This window comes from Podarcis cretensis, assembly GCF_951804945.1.
Source record: "Podarcis cretensis genome assembly, chromosome: 9".
NCBI lineage: Eukaryota > Metazoa > Chordata > Lepidosauria > Squamata > Lacertidae > Podarcis > Podarcis cretensis.
Window position 1 is genome coordinate 14,206,174 of NC_137178.1, and position 21,146 is coordinate 14,227,319.

The 21,146-nt window shown below is 41.9% G+C and overlaps 2 protein-coding genes and 1 long non-coding RNA gene across 5 annotated transcripts; 1 reads left to right on the forward strand and 2 right to left on the reverse strand.

The window, feature by feature from the left end:
* Window positions 1-228: 228 nt before the first annotated feature.
* MRPS18C (mitochondrial ribosomal protein S18C) lies at window positions 229-5,760 on the forward strand. The gene is made up of 6 exons (XM_079991257.1): window positions 229-385; window positions 2,101-2,162; window positions 4,179-4,262; window positions 5,175-5,232; window positions 5,498-5,557; window positions 5,643-5,760. Exons 1-6 carry the CDS (start codon window positions 295-297, stop codon window positions 5,717-5,719), a joined length of 432 nt encoding a protein of 143 aa, XP_079847383.1. The 5' UTR covers window positions 229-294; the 3' UTR covers window positions 5,720-5,760.
* On the reverse strand, window positions 2,506-4,172 carry LOC307224420. The gene is made up of 2 exons (XR_013842494.1): window positions 3,683-4,172; window positions 2,506-3,315 (listed from the first exon to the last, which is right to left on the reverse strand). It is a non-coding gene; the product is annotated as an uncharacterized lncRNA (long non-coding RNA).
* Window positions 5,761-6,771: 1,011 nt separating the features above from the next.
* ABRAXAS1 (abraxas 1, BRCA1 A complex subunit) lies at window positions 6,772-19,739 on the reverse strand. 3 transcript variants are annotated; one of them, XM_079991008.1, is made up of 9 exons: window positions 19,522-19,739; window positions 18,154-18,244; window positions 17,042-17,078; window positions 14,584-14,650; window positions 12,901-13,094; window positions 12,011-12,130; window positions 9,997-10,081; window positions 9,203-9,314; window positions 6,772-7,243 (listed from the first exon to the last, which is right to left on the reverse strand). In XM_079991008.1, exons 1-9 carry the CDS (start codon window positions 19,609-19,611, stop codon window positions 6,813-6,815), a joined length of 1,227 nt encoding a protein of 408 aa, XP_079847134.1. In that variant the 5' UTR covers window positions 19,612-19,739; the 3' UTR covers window positions 6,772-6,812. The 3 variants fall into 3 exon arrangements, with proteins under 3 accessions (XP_079847134.1, XP_079847133.1, XP_079847135.1); XM_079991007.1 differs by having other exon boundaries at window positions 19,510-19,739; XM_079991009.1 differs by having other exon boundaries at window positions 18,154-18,240; window positions 19,522-19,718.
* Window positions 19,740-21,146: the final 1,407 nt, after the last annotated feature.

Genomic DNA, 21,146 nt, shown 5'->3' on the forward strand with positions numbered 1-21,146 from the left:
GGGGTGTTACGTCACTTCCCGTTCATGAGCCTTTGAGGAGAAACGGAAAAGTGGGTATAAGAAAACTCGACCCAATGACCGTTGAGAGAGGGGAGGGGCAAGGAGCTAACGCCGTGCGGCGATTGGACTCCGTGTTTTGTTGACAGTTCGAACTGTGCGCCCTTGCGGCTTCTTCCCGGCGCGGCGCATGCGCGAGGCCTAAAACGTATTACGGGACAGGAAATGTACCGAGAGGGAAGGATTTAGGTGCTGCTCTGTGCGTTTTCCGCAGCGGAAGCTTGGAAGGCGGAAAACATGGCTGCCTTGGCGATGGCAGCCAAGGACTCAGGGAGAGTTTTCTGCCTCTTCGCTGGCGCAAGGAAGGGCGCTGTTTCCTCTGGTGCAGGTAAGAGACGGAAGGCCCCAGGGAGGGAGTTTGCTTCTTTCGCTAAGGCGTAGTCTGCCTCAGGGCCGGATTTAGGTTTGATGAGGCCCTCAGCTGCTGAAGGTAATGGGGCCCTTTATATAGTCAGCTGTCCTTTGTCAACAACAAATTGTCACTGTTTTTTGTGTTGAATATATGTTATATGGTAATTTATGGACCTAATAAGTATCTAAAACCATTTGGACATGTTGCCTTGCAACCAGTCCATGCAGAATGTAAGGTAAAGGTAAAGGGACCCCTGACCATTAGGTCCAGTCGTGGCCGACTCTGGGGTTGCGGCGCTCATCTCGCATTATTGGCCGAGGGAGCCGGCGTACAGCTTCCGGGTCATGTGGCCAGCATGACTAAGCCGCTTCTGGCAAACCAGAGCAGCGCACGGAAACGCCGTTTACCTTCCCGCCGGAGCGGTACCTATTTATCTACTTGCACTTTGACGTGCTTTCAAACTGCTAGGTTGGCAGGAGCAGGGACCGAACGACGAGAGCTCACCCCGTCTTGGGGATTCAAACCGCCGACCTTCCCCTAGGCTCTGTGGTTTAACCCACAGCACCACCCAAGTCCCCATGCAGAATGTAGGCATCCTATATATAGAAGTGAGCAAACCAGTGATATTTTAGGGAGCAGGCTAGCAGGCAGGGCCCATTAATTACATCATTGGAGCCTACGCAACATAAAACACTGTTGGTGTATGTAGGTTTTATTTTATTTGTTTTTTAACTTATATTTTGGAAATGTACCATCTGCAAAGGCTATGCCCTATGCACTGCATGCTGGGCTCTTTCCATCTTTTTTTTTTACTTAGTGTGCATTGTTACACACCCATTTTAGCAGTGAATGCAATTACTTAGAAAATCTACTCTGAGGGATTTCCCCCGTTTGATCACCTTTGCATCCAACTGTATGTCGTGGAATGCCAAAGCTGGTGATTGGGAGCTTTCCTTAGCCTGTGTGCACTCTCTTTCTGAATTAGTTGAAATCAACAGTATAGTACTGCTTGCTGAATGACATTGAAGATCATATACTAGCTTTATAATTGTTTTTACAGACCATGTATTCTTTGCGTGGTTCCTTCTAATGCAGCCTTGTAAATAAACCAATAGAAACTATTAGTTTGCATTATTGTTGTTTTCACATTTGCTGGCCACAGAGGAGGGGAACCCTCTTCTCTGCAGCAAACATGGAAATGCAGCTTCTTAGGCTGCAACTCTAATGCCATCTACCTGGGCTCACTGAATTCAGTAGGAACACTACATTGTACCTCCTCCAGCCCACTTGGCTTCTGTGCTTGCTGTAGAGGAAGGGAATTTGCTTCCTCTTAAGGCTAGCATGAAACTAAGGGGGTGAAAGAGAATGATCTGTCCCTCCTCTGCCAGCCTGCTCATTCCTCTGCATGGATTTCCATACAGCTGCTTGCATGGGACTCTTTCTCATGTATGGTCACTAGGTATGTTAAATATAAACACAAAACCTGTGCTAACATCAGGGGTGGGGGACCATTGATGGTATATCAATGCATATCTATTGGGTTATGATAAGTCTCCACAAAAGTATTAAAAAGGAGAGATGGGCTTTGGGTGCTTTAACATTAATTCTTTGCTGCCACTGCTAGCTTTAAATTTCTTGTGAATACTTAAAAACATGTTGTGAGTGTGCTGTGTTACATATGTCTTTTTCAGTTGCATCATGGAGACGGGAGTGTAGTTCATATAGTGAACAGTTGTCCAGTAATGCAGATATGGTAAGAAATGTGTGTTACAATTAACATTCTAATCAGCCTACAAATTTGTGAAAGTTTTCAAACTCAAAATATAGGATGATAGTGGTTTACACAGGTTGTACAACGACAACAAAGGTATTATTATTATTATTATTATTATTATTATTATCATCATCATTATTAAAGAAAATAGTGTTCCAACTGCACTTTTTTTTTTTGCTGTGAAACTGCACAGGAGTCAGTATATATACTGAACATACATCAGGTATTTCTACTTTATTTAAGGCTCATTATCAACTATAGACTGTAAACACAGAAGACACTTTGTTGAAAGGTACCTGAAGTAAAAATGACTGTTTCAAAATTACAGTGTTTACAACAATCTCCATTTATTTACTCTGAAAACTGTGAGGCATCAAATACAGAACTTGTTTGGCAAATAATTAAAAGAAACTTTGTGTCAAGTTGGAAAATGGTGCCAAAATTACCAAGGAAGAATGGCTAAGGCTGTCAGTGGTAGCTAGCCACAACGGCTATGTTCTGCCTCCCCTGTTGGAGGCAGTATGCCTCTGAATGCTTGTCTCTGGGATTGACAGGTGGGGAGACTGCTGTCTCGCTCAGGTTCTGCAAGTGGCTTAGGCATCAGGTTGACAACAGGCTGCTGGCCTAGAAGGTCTCTTGGTCTGATCCAGCAAGGTCCTTCTTAGGAATCTCCCCAAATGATCTTAGGCCAATCACTGCCTCTCAGCCTATTTTATTTATTCATTTATTTCATAAAAAATTATATGCTGCTTAATTGTAGAAAAAAACCCTCAAAGTGTTTTACAAAAAGGAAGAAACAATAAAAAACTACAACCATAATTAAAAACATACAGAAGGTTAAAACCACAATATAATAGATTAAAACAAATGAAAACTCACGCAAACTTTCTAAACATCTGGGTAGGCTTGTCCAAATATGAATGTTTTCAGTAGGCACCAAAAAAGAATACTGTGAAGGTGCTTGCCTGATATTAAATGTTTGACCACAGCCTGGTAGAAATTACACTAGCCAATGCTTGTAAACCAAAGTGCCAGAAATATGGTTAAAATTTCTACCCCGCCTTTCCTGTACTAGGATGGTACACAAGGGATTGAGATGTAGCAACATTTTATGGGCTGAGTACAGTGGTGCCTCGCAAGACGAAAAGAATCCGTTCCGCGAGTCTCTTCATCTTGCGGTTTTTTCGTCTTGCGAAGCAAGCCCTTTGACAGCTTAGCTGATTAGCGCTATTAGCGGCTTAGCGGATCAGCTGATAAGCGGCTTAGCGGATCAGCTGATAAGCGGCTTAGCGGATCAGCTGATAAGCGGCTTAGTGGCTTAGAAAAAGGGGGAAAAGGAAAAAAAACCCGCAGGAACTCGCAAGATATTTTCGTCTTGCGAAGCAAGCCCATAGGAAATTTGTTTTGCGAAGCACCTCCGAAACGGAAAACCCTTTCGTCTAGCGGGTTTTCCGTCTTGCGAGGCATTCGTCTTGCGGGGCACCACTGTACATATATACAAGGGGAGACAATCAAGAAGATTGGTCAATGATGGATTCTGTTCTTACATTTAAAGTTTAATATAAGAACTATGTGGCAATTTTAAGATAAGTTAAAAAACCACCAAGAAGCAGCCTTTTGCTTTTTTTAGTCTATTCTATAAAACAGTTCTAACTAGAAGCCCCATTTGGTGGGTCAACCAAATAGACAGGTACCATATATCTATGCTAGAGTCCAACCTAGGGCTGATTTTTGTGTAACATGTTGCAAGACACTTGTCCTGTATGATAGAATCATGTCTGCTCCAGCACTTAAGGCAGCAGTTCTCAACCTGTGGGTCCCCAGATGTTGTTGGACTACAACTCCCATCATCCCTGAGCTCTGTCCTTTCTAGCTAGGGGTGATGGGAGTTGTAGTTCAACATCTGGGGACCTACAGGTTGAGAAAGGCTGACTGAAGCAGTCAGTACTAAAATAAAGTAGAAATACACTTCTGCTAAAACTATTTCTGTTTCAGCCTGTGCCAATGGACAATCCCTATAAGGAACCCCCTAAGAAGTGTGTCTTGTGTGGGGTAGCTGTTGACTACAAAAATGTACAGGTAAATTCCTCTGTATTTGTGTTTGTTGTCAAGGTGTACTAAAGAAGGCTGAGCAAAATCCGGCCTATACTTATCAGAGGAGATCATGCTAGTTCACTTCTATACACTCCTACGTGTTACAAGAATACTGCTTCAGGGCGGTCCTTTTGCAACATTTCTGTTCCTTTCATTTGGCTCCGTTCACCTAGGAGTGAATGCCACTGGCACTAAATATGTAAAATTAAAATTCACTCTTTTAGAATATACTCAGGAATACGTGCAAGGAAAATATAACAAGATCAGTTGCATGTTGGTAATCCAAAGTATGCCTTGGACATATGCCAAATCCCCATGGTTATTATGACTTAAAGGTGCGGAGGCAGGAGAATTGCAGGAATGCAGAATACTGTGCTTGCCCAGCACATGTGGTTGATAGGGTGTCACCTTGTAAGTACAATAATTCTACACCTAATAACCAAGAGTAGGAGGTGTAAAGCCAAGTAAAGCAAGCATAGAAACAGGATTGCATTTGGAATAAAGTATATAATAATGCTGGATCTCTTAACCACGGCTATATCAGGATTATCTTGTGGGCTCATGTGCTTCTTCTCTTGCATACAAAATAGTTTCTATACCTGTGGTACAGTGTTAAGCCTCACCCAGCCTTAAGTGCATGGGGCCTCTACTTTGGTTTATCCTATCAATCCTCTGGTCTTCCTTTGGATTTCCACTTTGCAGACTGACTGGCCATACAAAACAGAAACTACATTTTAAATTGTTTTCTGCTTGTGAAATTTCAGTACTTAATTTTCTTTAAATATTGCATGATTGGTATGTTTAAGTGAACTGTGGAGATTTGCTACACATATTTAAAAAAGAAGAAGAAATCAAAATGTTGTTTAATATTTGTTAATTTTTTTCCTCCTTCAACAGCTTTTATCACAGTTTATTTCACCATATTCTGGTCACATTTTTGGAAGGCATATAACAGGTATGTGAAAGATTTAGCAGTATTATATTCAAGGTAAATGCTTTTCACTACTTATTAATTTTAAGGCTATTTAAATAGCTAGCCACCTTTGACCTGTGCATCATTCTGAATTATATTGAATTTGGTTTCTAAAACTTAAATTGAGACCAGTCTTGAGTGCATATATTTTTAAAAGCCCCTTATAGGTTTAATCTGCATTGATAAAGGAATTGATCTTTTGATGTTTTCAAATGAAGTGGCTTTTTAGGATTTTTTTATTTTACAGGCTTATGTATGAAGAAACAGCAAGAGGTTGCAAAAAATATTAAAAGAGCCCGACAACTGGGTGAGCATCTTTTTAAAATATGGGGGTACTTAGATGTTTTGCAAATTGCTTTGTTTCTAAAGCTTCTGAATTTATTATGTTGCAGGATTTATGTCGGTTACATATAAGGACCCAACATTCCTCAGCGACCCTAAAGTATGTAGTATCAAATACCCAGAATGAATTATGTTAACTGTACTTAATAAAACTGATTTTGTAACTGATTTGTAGTCATTCCTGGTACATCCTTAATAAGCAAACCACTAACACATCAGATACGATCCTGTTAATTCTGCTGTATAGAGAGTACAAAGGATTGCCATGTGAATGGCAGAATGCTTCTCCTCTGTGCTAATAATCATGTCATTCTTCAAATGGCTGTCATTTTGTATGCAAGATGGAAAACATGCTGTCATAAAATGAAATAAAAACTTTATAAAGAAGAAAACACATGCTGTCATGTCTAACAATAAAAATACCTACTTGGAAGCAAGTATCTATGTCTAATAGGGCTTACTCCTAGGTAGGTGTAGGCTAGGCACATCTGTGTGCTATATTACTATGTACTATATTGCTCCGTGTGGAAAATGGGGTAGTGGAACACAATCAAAGGCAGTATTATGAATATTTGTATTAAGGTCTTGGCCATTTCTCTGTAGGCTGACATGAAACCATGTTTAGCCTTCAATTCAGCTGCTTCGCTTTCAAGCACAGCATGTTACTTAATGGGTTATAACCATTTTGTATCCTACTGCTGACAGAAGACTCTGATCCAGTGGAGGAGATTTCCCCTTGCTTTCCTCTGCAGACCTGTGCACAACCCCTTTCTGCTCCAGAGGGTTGGTGGACCCTTTGGAATTACATGGGAGGCAGCATGAGAACCTGAAGAGGGGAGGAACTAGTGAAAATCACCTCTCCTTTCCCTCAAGAGAAGCCTCCACTGGATCTAAGAGGGACAACTGGATAAAAGCCAAGAAATATTGTTGCCTTGGAGAAAACAAACATGGTACTATCAGTACAGTACATCTTATGCTGAAGTCTTCCACCAGGGATAATCCCTGTGGAAAATAAGGAATACAAAATCTACTGAGGAAGAAACTAGACTATTTTGTTTTCCCCCCAAATTGTGGGGATTAATGCTGGTTTAATTTTTGATGGGCGAGTTTTCATAAACAAGACTCTTCCCCCCCCCCCCCCCGAGACCATAAATAAATGGAGAGTTATATAGGAAACAATTTCTGGGGGGAAAGAAATCCTTTATCTGTACTGAAAGGGATTAAAAACTTGGAGACACTCTGCGTTCTTCAGGCTCTTTTGTAACATCCTCATCAGGTTCGGTGTCACTGGTTGCAATGTTTGTTTCTTGGTCACTGTTCTTTTGGTCCTCCCGAAATAGATTTCGACGAAGTTTGAAAGATCGTAGCCTTTTGAAAGGCTTTGGTCCACTTGTAGTTACAGTAGCCTTTCGCTTAATTACCTGCCTTGTCTCAGCTTCAGGGCAACTATTTTCTTTGAACATTAAGGTCAGCCAGTCCATTATTTTTGTGTTGTGGTCAATGTTGCAGCAATGCTTAGAAATCTGTCTTCCTTTTAAAGTAACACTGCTTGACTGCAGTCCAGAATTTGGGAAAAAGTTTTGCAAAGCTTGACAGAGGAAGATATTTTCTTTTGATTCATCTGGGTGACTTTTCTTTGTTTGGGTAACTTCTGAAACAGACAGAGGGTATTTTCTTTTGATATAACAGCTACAGCAGCCTACAAGAACAGCAGCTGCTTGACTGGTAACTACCGTATTTTTCGCTCTATAACACGCACCCGACCATAACACACACGTAAGTTTTTAGAGGAGGAAAACAAGAAAAAAAATATTCTAAACGAAACAGTGGATGTATGATTTTTGTGGTTCATGCTGTGGCCACAGACATGTGATCTGACAGTTTGGAGTAGCCCAATGCAAAAATCCTGAGGATCCTTTGTAACCACGTTTTAAGTGGGGAGGGAAGGAAAAGCACTCAAGGGACAAGGAGCATGCATGGGGTGGGTGGAGAAGGATACTGCTAATAATGAAGAAGAGGGGTATAAGGGGAGAAGGCTCCTCTCCTCTCCCGCATTGCTCCTTTAAAGCAAGCAGGCTCTGCTTTTCTCCCTCCTCCCCGCTCATCCCCGGCTTAGCGAGCTGAAAAACTTTGCTGCTATTTAGCTAGCTGAGTGGGGAGGAGAGAGGGACAGAGAGCCTGCTTGCTTTAAAGGAACCAACCAGACAGGAGCTGCTTACACTTGTGTAAGCGGCTCCTCTCCTCTCCCGCTTTGCTCCTTTAAAGAAGCAGGCTCTCTGTCCCTCTCTCCTCCCCACTCAGCGGCTCTTCTCCCGCTTTGCTGTTTCAAAGCGAGCCACGGAGGAGGGAAGGAAGGGGAACCATGGATCCTCTGCTCACGACTGCAGCAGATCACCCCCGCGACCCGTAGGCATTCCCTCCATAACACACACAGACATTTCCCCTTACTTTATAGGAGGAAAAAAAGTGAGTGTTATGGTGCAAAAAATACAGTATTTAATGAGCAGTCCTAAGACTTTGGCAAGCCTCAGGTTCCTTGAATTCGATGACGTCACAAACTGTGGTTAAGGAAAGGGAAAAGCATGGGGCCTGAGACTTGCTGAAGCCTTTTCATATTGTGCGAAACTACAGCTTAATAAAACATCCAACCATAGCATATGTGAAATAGCAGCTCATACATTCTAAATATCTGAACTATTTGCTTAACATGGCTTTTGAAACATCAGGGTCATTTCTAGACAAGTATCAATAAAAATAATAATTTATTAATTGTACCACGCCCATCTGGCTGGGTTTCCCCAGCCACTCTGGGCAGCTTCCAACAATAATTAAAAATACATTAAAATGTCACACATTAAAAACTTCCCTGAACAGGGCTGCCTTCAGAAGTATTCTAAATGTCAGGTAGTTTATCTCTTCGACATTTGATGTGAAGGTGTTCCACAGGGTGGGTGCCACTACCGAGAAGGCCCTCTGCCTGGTTCCCTGTAGCTTTGCTTCTCGCAATGAGGGAACTCTCAGAAGGCCCTTGGTGCTAGACCTCAGCGTCTGGGCAGAATGATTGGGGTGGAGATGCTCCTTCAGGTATACTGGGCCGAGGCCGTTTATCTATCTATAGCTACATCAGAGGTAGCCAGCCTGGTGTCATCCAATTGGCTGTTGTATTCCTAACCATTACTGACCCCTGCCAGCATGGCCAGGGGTCAGGGTGGTGAAAGCTGAAGTCCAATAACAGCCATAGGGTACTGCGTAGCCTATTCCTGGTCTATGCTCTTGATTCCTATTGTAGAATTCTGAGCAGTGCCTGATTAAGTGTGTAAGCTCTTTTTACAGGAGCAAAGGCTGACAAGTAAACTGAAGATGCCAAAGGTAAAGGGAATCCAGTGATAATTCATAAGCGCACCGCTGTTTTAGAATCAGAACCAAGAGATTGAATTTAAGATCCCAGGACAGGTATTGAAGTAGGAACCTGTAACTCTTACTCTTCTGTTTCCTACATTTCTGTGGAGCTTTCACTAAAGGGGAATGAGGGTTCCTATTTCAGCTCTGGAAGATTACGTACCCTGTCAATTTAATGACACGGAACAGAAAGTTAGGTGTTTTAAGTTACCTGCAGTTTGCATCTGTTCTTTTTTCCTTCGTACTTCTTGTCTCAGGTGATCTACTTCTGCTAGCAGATTCTCTACTGATCTTTCACTATCTGCTACTTTACTGCCTATATTCTAGGAGAGAGGGAAAAAATGGGACACCTTGTGGAATAAATTGTCATCTTATCCGTATACAAATAATTCATAAAAAGCTTAATCAAAATGTTTAACAGCTAACTGATGATGGCTATCCTCTACCTCCACAGTTGGAAGTAGCAAGGCTTCTGAATACCAACTGCTGGAAATCACAGAAAGGGAGAGAGTTTCTCTTTCACTCATGTTCTGCTTACTGGTTTCCCACAGGCCACAGGTTGGCCACTGTGAGAACAGGACACTGGACTAAATGGGCCACTGGCCTGACGCAGCAGAGCTATTCTTATAAAACTGAGGCACTCTCTATGTGTGCTGTTGGAGACTAAATAATGCTGTCACCGAACACTTAACTTCCTGAATAAAAGTTGTGTGATTAAGCTTTCTGGTGACCCCAGAACAACAGGTTTTTCTGGAATACAGCCTAAATAAGTGTGATTCTGCACATGGCACTCATTTCCCTACCTATGGTTATTTCTAGGATACACAATAATATTATATCTGCCTGGTGCACAAGCTAATGGGGTTTACTTTCCCCTAATTTTCAGCTTCAGGACATTTTGTGTCAACATTTCTTCATATAGATTGTGTTGCCAAACACTTATTTCAAACTTTGTGTTACTGGTTAAAAGATGCGTGAGAAGTTTTCCAAAAGCATGTAACTTACCTCCATTTCCTCCTGCAAGGTGGCAGACATTTCAGCAGTCTTTAGAACCTCTTTTAGAGACCCATCTTCATTAAAAAATTCTGACCTTTTGATACAAAAAAGAAAATCTAGAATGTACTATTTCCATCTGCCATTTTATGCGAAGTGGCTTTTGAAATCTCTAAATTTTGGCATTGACAACTGAACACAACCTTTAAAAAAAGGTAAAGGACCCCTGACAGTTAAGTCCAGTCGCAGACGATTCTGGGGTTGCGATGCTCATCTCACTTTACAGGCCAAGTGAGCCGGCGTTTGTCCGCAGACAGTTTTTCTGGGTCATGTGGCCAGCACGACTAAGCTGCTTCTGGCAAACCAGAGCAGCACACGGAAACACCGTTTACCTTCCTGCCACAGCAGAACCTATTTATCTACTTGCACTGGTGTACTTTTGAACTGCTAGGTTGGCAGGAGCTGGGACAGAGCAACGGGAGCTCACCCTGTCGCGGGATTCGAACCACCAACCTTCAAATCGGCAAGCCCAAGAGGCTCAGTGGTTTAGACCACAGCTGACATGAAAACCTATAGGAATAAGCAGGAAATCTCAAGGACTAGGGCATTTAGGAGTCAATGCTTGCTGATGGAATTGCAAGTTTGTTTATATTTGTTTATAGACAAGTTTGTTTATAGTAAGTTAAAAGTCGATCTCCAGTGTAGTGAGTGGAGTTCTTAAAATAATGCAAGTACATGTTTTCCTTAGTAAACACCAGACAGTCCAGCTTTCTAGGCTGAAGCCTACCATCCACCCCTCTTTTTAAAAATTACTTATCCAAACAGTGAAACTGAACCACTGAGAAACAAGAGGGGAGAATCCTGGTTTGCAGAATTAAAACAAAACAAAACTTTTTAACACCACTGAAAGAGAAGCACTTAAAACAAAATAGTCCAATGAAGACTGAGCATGCTCATAAGATACAAGCAGGCCCAGAATGCTGAGTGTCAGGTGAAAGAGAAAAATGGAAACCTGAAGGAGGAAGATTAAGTGGCTTGCTTGGCCTTCATTGTGGTCTGGTTCACATATGGCACTAAGCATAAATGCACAAACTCACAAGTACTTGCAGCAGAAATTGCAAGCACTTTGCTTCTGCCTGAACCTGGGTTTGTGGTTTGTCTCACTTAACAAACTGCAAGCGATAGCCAATGTTTGTTCTTGGCTTACTGTCCAGTGTTTGTCGGAGGGAGACAGACCACAAGGCTGAGGTTTAAATACAACACTATGCCAAACAATGGCTTTGCTGCAGGTAGCACAGCAGCATGAGGACTGAAGGAGCAAATCAGCCACTATTTCTGCTTTGATTACCTGTGCACTCAGGCTTAGCTATGGTTTAGCTTGATTTTACATGCATACTGGGCCAATTTGCAATATCCAGGAAGAGGCCATAGCTGGAACAGAAGCACTCGTATTAGCGGAGATGAAGACACACTGTAGTATTTTCCCACTTGTATGAACTTAAAAATGGAAAGCGTAATGCTGGTGGTCAAGAAAAGAGGTTTAAAGACTGTCTCAAGGCAAATCTAAAAAAATGTACTATAAACACTGACGACTGGGAAACACAGGCCTGTGAGCGCTTCAGTTGGAGAACAGCCTTTACCAAAGGTGTCATGGGTTTTGAAGACACTCAAACTCAGGACGCAAGGGAGAAACGTGCTAAGAGGAGACACGCTTGGCAAATCCACACCGTGATCAACTCTTGCCCGGAGACCGATGTCCCCACTGTGGAGGGATGTGTGGATCCAGAACTGGCCTCCACAGTCATTTATGGACTCACTGTTAAAACCGTGTTTATGGAAGACAATCTTACTTGCTATGAGTGATCGCCAAAGAATAAGATGTATTTGTGTGTGTATATATGTGTGCACCCCCCAAAAATATATATATGTACATATACACACACAAACACCCCCCCATGCTGCTAGCTGGCGATCATTTGGAGTCACCAAAAATGCAATGCAAAAAATTTAAACATCCTTTTCATACCTGTGTTTTGCAACTGCTCTACAATAGCCAGAAGAAATACAAGAAGCAGATGCGGTATGGTATCCGTGCTCTTCTGCCATTCTCAAATTGGCAATAACAAGAGGAACTTTCTGAAAAGGACTTTAGAAAAGGATAAATAGAAGAATTTAATATAACTACAATGGGTAGGTTTACTGAGTGCACGAAATTGTGCCATTCCATTATTAATTCTTAAGACAACTTACTTTTGAGAAGAGTTGTATAGGATTGCTTTGTATGTCCCACTAAGTTCAATGGGGTTTACTCCCAGGTTTGCAGCCTTACAAAAAAATCTTATACATTCTTACCTGGGAGTTAATGTCTACTGAGCTCAGAGCAACTTACTTCTGAGTAAACTTGCTGAGAAATATGCTTTTAATATTTTAAGATTGAGCACTGCTCAGACACAAACTAATCCCGTGGTTGTCTTGAAACTTACAAAGATGGTGTGCAATGCCTACTGCAACTGCTACTACTGTATTAACTAGACTCTAATGCGCCATTGAATCTAATGCGCACCTTAATTTTCGCAACGTGATTTGGCCAAAAAAGATGCACGTTAGATTTGAGTAAATACAGTATTATGCTTCGGGACAGTTTGCTATCACCTGCACATCAGCTCTCAACCTTTTTGCGCTAATGTGATGTTGGGTCTCTCCCGCACATTTCTGTAGAGCTATCACAAGTCTAATTATGTGCAAGATTGCAGTCAATGATATCAAGAGTAAGAAAGCGAAATTTCAACAGAAAGAAATCATTTCCATTGAAAGATTTCCTCCAAATTTCAAAGGAAAAGGGATTAACCCAAGAAAGTGATTAGCTATATTTCACTGAGTTACAGAAGTGCACTAAAGGGTGACGAATATACTTACCCTTCTTGCGGTTTATGTAAGGCATATTCAAGTTTGTAAGTGGATAAATTTGAAGACGTTGGGCAGAAAGTCAGTAACAGAAAAACAAGGCCCTGATTTGCCAAGTGTGACTGTAAATGCTTATGTAGGAGCCGCTCTCTGAACGTCATTGTCTGGTCAGTATTACGCCTGAGTTTGTACCAGCCCACCACAGTCTGGAAAAGAAATGGAAATCTGAAAATTAGATATAGTTTATAATAATAATAATAATAATAATAATAATAATAATAATAATAATAATTTATTTATACCCCGCCCATCTGGCTCGGTATTCCCAGCCACTCTGGGCGGCTTCCAACAAAACACTAAAATACAATAACCTATTAAACATTAAAAGCTTCCCTAAGCAGGGCTGCCTTCAGATGTCTTCTAAAAGTTGGTAGTTGTTCTTCTCTTTGGCATCTGGTGGGAGGGCGTTCCACAGGGCGGGTACCACTACTGAGAAGGCCCTCTGCCTGGTTCCCTGTAACTTGGCTTCTCGCAATGAGGGAACCGCCAGAAGGCCTTTGGCACTGGACCTCAGTGTCTGGGCAGAACGATGGGGGTGGAGACGCTCCTTCAGGTATACTGGACCAAGGCCATTTAGGGCTTTAAAGGTCAGCACCAACACTTTGAATTGTGCTCGGAAACGTGCTGGGAGCCAGTGTAGGCCTTTCAAGACTGGTGTTATATGGTCTCGGTGGCCGCTCCCAGTCACCAGTCTAGCTGCCGCATTCTGGATTAGTTGTAGTTTCCGGGTCACCTTCAAAGGTAGTCCCACATAGAGCACATTGCAGTAGTCCATGCGAGAGATAACTAGAGCATGCACCACTCTGGCAAGACAGTCTGCGGGCAGGTAGGGTCTCAGCCTGCGTACCAGATGGAGTTGATAAACAGCTGCCCTGGACACACAATTGACCTGCGCCTCCATGGACAGCTGTGAGTCCAGAATGACTCCCAGGCTGCGCCCCTGGTCCTTCAGGGGCACAGTTACCCCAATCAGGACCTGGGAGTCCTCCATACCCGCCCATCTCCTGTCCCCCCAAAACAGTACTTCTGTCTTCAACCTCAATCTGTTAGCCGCCATCCATCCTCCAACCGCCTCCAGACACTCACACACGACCTTCACTGCCTTCACTGGTTCTCATACCTCTTGCATAATGACTGAGAGTCACCCTATTGCTGGTGCTAAAAGGTGATTTTACCTGGGTTCCCTAAGACTCAGCTTAGCTTGTCTTCTGAGAGGCAATGGAATTTCCACCAACCAAGGTACTAGGCCATACTTAAAATGTCTCTTTGGTAACAACAACCATGTGCCCATAATGTGAAAAGTTGAAAAACCATGTCACTGGCAGAGCAACTGTTTGTATGTTCGCTCTGAAGTATGGTCCATTGTATTCAATTGAGCTTCTTTGCCAATAAGTATGTGGAGCTAGCAGTCAAAAGCTGCAATACTAGACACACTTATACTTACTTGGAGTAAGCCCACTGAACTCATTGGGACTTACCTAAAAGTAAAACCTGCCTGTACATGTCTAATAAGAACCAGTCTGTAGGATGTTATGCATGCATTTAAACAAGAATATAGTAGTAATGTATAATATCCATACATTTCTATGAACACATTTCTGTTTTGTGAAGAGGTTAGTTCTAAATGCAAAATACCTTTTTGCAACTTGACAATATATTATTCAGCAGTGGCTCGTTCAATTCTCCTGCCGAGTTGTAAAAGCTGGAAAAGATAAAAGGAATCCCAAGGGCAACAGGTGCTGAATCAAAGACATTTCTAGAGTTGCATCGGTTTTTATTACTAAGCTTCACACATTTGCTCATACAGCAAATGAACACAGGGTATAATGATAATTTCAATAAAAATACAGAAATCAAATCCTTTAGACCTTTGGAAGAGAAGGAAGTCATGGAGAAAATCATGTAACATCTTCTACCCTGAAATAATAATGACTTTGTTTGGTTTACTGACTTTCCATATGTATTGTTCAGTATCAATTGAAGGCATATTTATTTACCCAGGCTTTTGCCGCGTGACGACACTAGCACCAATATGTATTCAATGAATGTTTGCCAAAATTGGTGTTTGCATATTTTTTTATCCTTGTTTTTAAATTTTTGTACATTGCCCTGAACTCCTATGGAGGATGTGCAACTAGTAAATGCCCTGAATAAATAAATAAAAATATGCATTTCTGCAAGAGGATAAACAGCAACAATGTTTTCAGAATGGCGTCCATATTTTTAGAAAGCTCAAAGCAAATCATTTGAACATTACATGTACCGGTATTTTTAATTGGCTGAGTACAGATTGCTAGTACAGAAAAGGGTCAAGCAAACAGTGATTCGTATTCTTTAGTAAGGCAGATGTTAAAATTTATTTGGAAACATATTTCTGCACATTTTTACAGTGCACATTAGATTGCTGACACATCTCTTCACTAGCTTCAAAAATAAATGTAGACGTAGTTTTCATCTGTGTCTGAGGTGTACCACCACAGGCGAGGACTCAAATGACTCAATGCTTCTTTGTACAATAACACAGAAAACTAGGTTATCAGGTAAAACCCAGCCTTCTGCCCAATATGCTATGTGCAGTGAATATTCTTACATAGAGGAGCATTCAATAATATGACACAAATTCTCCCATGTAGTCTGAAGCAGTACAGCTCAGATACGCTTAGGTCTAAGATATAAAATAAATGTTCATAAATGTACCAGGCAAACACATACATAAATATATAAACCGCGTGTCTGAAACAGTACAGGAAAACAGTCTTAAAGCCATTTTGACTAATTTCAGTGACCTCAAATATTCCTCTGCAGTTTGGGTGGAAATGGGAAAAGCCTCCCCGTTGTCTCTGTGCTCACAAATCCTGCCTTAAGGGCACATTTGTGTATGAATAGGGTGAGCCTGTGATCTGGACTCAGGAATAAAGTATTTATCATCACAAAAGAATGGCCAGGCTGTCCAGGTAAACCATGGGTAGGCAAACTAAGGCCCTTGGGTCAGATCCGGCCCAATCGCCTTCTAAATCCGGCCCGCAGACGGTCTGGGAATCAGCGTGTTTCTACATGAATAGAATGTGTGCTTTTATTTAAAACACACCTCAGGGTTATTTGTGGGGCATAGGAATTTTTTTTGTTTTTCAAAATATAGTCCGGCCCCCCACAAGGTCTGAGGGACAATGGACCGGCCTCCTGCTGAAAAAGTTTGCTGACCCCTGATAAACCCTTCAACAGGTTTTCTGCCAGACAGGATTCTGCTGTAGACTGTCCCCTGTGATGTATGTATGATGTACTAGGGGGTGGTCTTGAGCTACAGGGTGGGAATTTCAAAAGTAATAAGGACTTGCACACCATTGTTCTGGGTTTCTCCTCCCTCCTGGGTGGGGTGAGCACCCTGTTGTAACAGTCTAATAAAAGATCTGGCTTACTATATGCTTTGCTTCGCAATACAGTGGTACCTCAGGTTAAGAACTTAATTCGTTCCAGAGGTCTGTTCTTATCCTGAAACTGTTCTTAACCTGAAGCATCACTTTAGCTAATGGGGCCTCCTGCTGCTGCCACACCACCGGAGCACGATTTCTGTTCTCATCCTGAAGCAAAGTTCTTAACCCGAGGTACTATTTCTGGGTTAGCAGAGTCTGTAACCTGAAGCGTCTGTAACCCAAGATACCACTGAATTCTCTGGTTGGCCTCTGTTATTTTATCCTATCGATAGAGAACCGACATAAGGACTCTATACGGGCTCTTGGATACCCCATAACGAAAAAGGAACAGTTCTTTTTCTTATAAAAGTTCCAAGACCATATTACCAGAGAAACAAATGTTCTGATTCAGATCACACAACTGTGTATAACCTCTGTAGTATCAAAGTATTGGGGAAAGAACTCTCTAAACATGGTTCCCTTGCTTACGTAGGCTGCAAACATTTATCTGTGATCAAGCCCCACCGAAATAAGTTTCCTTAGGCATGCATATTCTGTTGCCATGATCCAAGGCTCTGATTGAATCCATCGCATGAAGTGCTTCATGTGAGGGGGAGGGTTTTACCATCCCCTTGTATAAAACAGAATTCAAGTTTCTTTCTGAAATAGGGTACAGCACTTACCTGAAGGGTTGGTAGCATGGAATGTGACTTTGTATATCTGAAAATGAAACAACATCTTACTTTCCCCTGAATGATTGTGTAGGCATATCTCTGCACAATGTGGTCTGCTGACAGTAATAACTGAATTCTGTGTTTAGTCACAACCTTACAAGATACTCAAATAATTTCAATATTTATTACATCTGCTAGTCACTTTGTACAAAAAAAGTCTTAAAGCGACTTAAAATCAACTAAAAGTCAGAAAAATTAAGAACGATGTACAATACAGAATTCCTAAAATGCTTGCCCACTTTCCATTTATATACTTCAAACAGCGGATAAGCAAAAGTCCATGTGACTAAAGAGTCTTGAAAATGAAATATACAGCTGGGCATATCCACTAAAATCACACATCATAGGTATTTTCTCTCATGTGTATACTGACACACAACCTACTACAGTAAATTTGAAGATCTATATAATTTTTCTTCCTCAAAAACAAATGCAAAACAAAGTAGGCAGGCCTTTGAGCACATTTGTTCTCTTTCTGCTGCTCTGAAGAGATAGGAATGTCAAGGGACCATTATGAAAAGCTGCATAGAAATAAAAGAACTACACAGCCATGGGACAAACCTAGAGATAACACTATTCCTTGTGCGGGAGGGAAAGGACCAGCCGAGGAATAAAATACCATATTTTTCGCTCTATAAGACGCACCAGACCACAAGACACACCTAGTTTTTGGAGGAGGAAAACAAGAAGAAAAAAATTCTGAATCTCAGAAGCCAGAACAGCAAGAGGGATCGCTGCGCAGTGAAAGCAGCAATCCCTCTTGCTGTTCTGGCTTCTGGGATAGCTGCGCAGCCCGCATTCACTCCATAAGACGCACACACATTTCCCCTTACTTTTTAGGAGGGTAAAAGTGAGTCTTATAGAGCAAAAAATACGGTACATCCTGCTGCTAGCCACCATGGAATCCCACAGAATGACTTCACAGCAGCTCAGAAGCAATGCAGCACCATTACCGCATTCATATATACTGGTATACTCAAGAACTAATAATAATATTTTACAAGTGCCACATAATGTTCATTCCGCCCCAAAGGAAATACATCAGTTGGGTGCTGACTTACCAATTGTATACACAACTTCAGCACCATCCATCTGAGAGTCAGTAATGATGTCCTTGGCTTCAGATTTCACCTCCCCAAGGAGGAATCCTTCCTTTGCGATTGAAGAAACACCAGAGTTACACATCACTAACAGGAGCTGTATAGTCAGTATTATTATTATTATTATTATTTCTAAACCACTTTATATTTTGAATAAAAAAATCTCAAAGCGGTTTGCAACCTACATTAAAACATCAAATAAAGCAATCCCGAATAAAACATTGCTGAAGAAAGTAAAATATAATGCATACATCCAAAGTAACAAGATGAACAGGAATCTAAAATATTAGATTTCAAAACAAAACATTACAAAGGAGGTCAACTACAGAATGCATATTTAATGCAGCAAAGTTAGCAAAACAAAGCAGGACAAAACAAAATTTTCAAAAGAAAACATTACTGAAGGAAGTCAAATATAAAATGCTCATTTAAAACAGCATAATTTAAGGGCTGGGCCTGGACGGAAGTATTTGAGTCGTCCCCTTTCAAAAAGCAGATCAAATCGCACCCTTTGCCACTGACTAGTCCCAAACTTTAGCAAATTTGGAAGCATATTCTAACATTAAACTAACTCTGGATGCTTTCAGGTGACCTCTCCATGAAACATCCATTACTGTATAGCTGTTTTGCAAGGTTAGGCAATTTGTGTCAAGCGAGTAGTGGCTATGGAGTGTCAAGACTACGACTAGGACCCGGGAGATCTGCGAGGAGGGAAATTTGAAATACATATATCTCCAGCACGCCCAAGACACAGTGGAGACTCCACCGCAGTGGAGACGTGAAATCTTCCTGGGGAGGAGGGGAAGCTCAACTTAAGCTGTGCTTTTAAGAGGGGTCGCATAGAGGGTTACGGTCCCTCTGTTGTTACAGACCCACGCAGGGCACCGGGCTAGCTGCGCGCAAAAAGCACTCGGGTTTGGGATTCACACGAGACGCGAGGCAACTCTTCCCAAAGTAAGTGGTGGAGAGGGGGGTCTGCGCGCGTTGCAGCTCCGTCGCTGTCTAAAAGTGGGAAATGCACACGTGCATATATACACGCATGCATACAAACATATACGGTAACCAGGAATGAAACTTGGTGCGGGAAGGGGCAGCCACGGCAGGAGATGCGCACTCACTTGGCCTCTGTACAAACACATACACAACAACAACAACACACCCTGGCTCCCGTTTACGCATAAAGCAGCCGAGTTCCCATTAAACAAGGACAAGAGGTGCCGGGGCGAAAGCACTTCCTCGGGGTAACCCGAAGGCACCCGCGTCCACTCCATGCGTAATGGCGAGGGGGGATACTCGCCAACGCGGGGCGAAGGGCACCTTTTTACGCACAGTGTCGGAGCCGCTGTTGACATGGTGGAAAGCGAGCGCGCCCACGAAGGCGCCCGAGAGGAGGGCCGTCGTGCTCTCGGCGGCTGCCATGGCCGGATCCGCGCCCAGCGGGCCTGTTCAGCCGCGCAGCGGAAGGCGGGAGAGGCCGGTGGGGAAGGAAGCGAGACCGGCTGCGAAAGGAGCAATGGCCGCGCCCGGCCCTGGAGACCCGACGAGGGAGGAGGCGGAGACATCGGGCGCCCAGAGAGAAAGAGGCCGCCCACTGGCACACAGAGAAAGGGATCTAAAGGGATCTGTACTTGTCTCTGTTGATCGAAACCAAATAAAGACATGTGTGTGTGTGTACATAAGGAATCAGTATACACACGCACAGCCTTTATCTGGTTTTTATTAAGATACACGCAAGAAACAAGGAATCATTGCAGGTGTCTTTCTTTGGCTTTTATTAACACACGAACAATAAACATAAGGAATCACACACACAGATATATACCTATATATATATATCTATATATCTATATACCTATATATATATATCTAGATATCTAGATATCTAGATATATACACACACATACATACATATACACACACACACATATATATACATAAATATACATATATGTGTGCGCACGCGTGTGTGTGTGTATTTATTTGGTTTTTATTAACAAACAAACCTAAGTGTGTTTGTATGTTGCACATCTTTATTTGGTTATTTATTTATTTTGGTTCCCTCCTCACCATCGTGTTCAGCACAATGAGTGATGGTAGGAGCTGTAGTCTGAAAACAAATAAAGGTATCTAGGCACTATTTTAATTTATACAGTATAGCATAAATCCCGCCCAATTTAAGCATCCTTCTTGCCTGCCTCAAAAGTAGTAGATAATTCAGTGTATACAGATGTGGGGGAGGTATGCACACTCCCAAATAGTTAAAAGCCAAAAAGCTAATAGGAACCTTAACCAGTTACTGAATTAACCATTGCACTTTGGGTTTGAGCTTAAGGAGGATCATTCAAGAGTTACAAATTATTTTTTACTGCTATGTTGTGCAACTATAGGAAGGTGACAACCTGCATTTCAATAATAATAATAATAATAATACATAATACAACAACACACACCTCAGGTTTCTTGCACTTATAATGGTTGGTGAGGGGACAACTCATGGCACAAACAGAGTATATACCCTCAGGCACTGCCTACTAGTGTGGATGGGATTTTAGAAGCATAAAAATCTGAAAGTGAACACTGCTAATATGTTTATTATAGCCATGTGCATGGGAAAGGTGCTGTCAACTTCATGTCGGTGCTAATCTGCTATATATTTTGGAAACCTGTTCGTTCTCTGTGCATCTGGGAACCTCTTAAGACACCGTAACCAAATTTTGCATGGTGTTCTGGAGATGAGGAGCAGGTTTTCATCTACATTTGGGTGCCATTTTGAATCAAGATGGCGGAATGAACCTTTCAAAATGGCACTGATTTTACCCACTGATTTTTAAACTGCATGCATTTATTTATTTATTTATTTATTTATTTATTTATTTATTTATTTATTTTACTTATTAGGATTCCTAAACAGTGCTGGGTACAAGGCTGGTATTCAGTTTTACTCTGCAATGGGT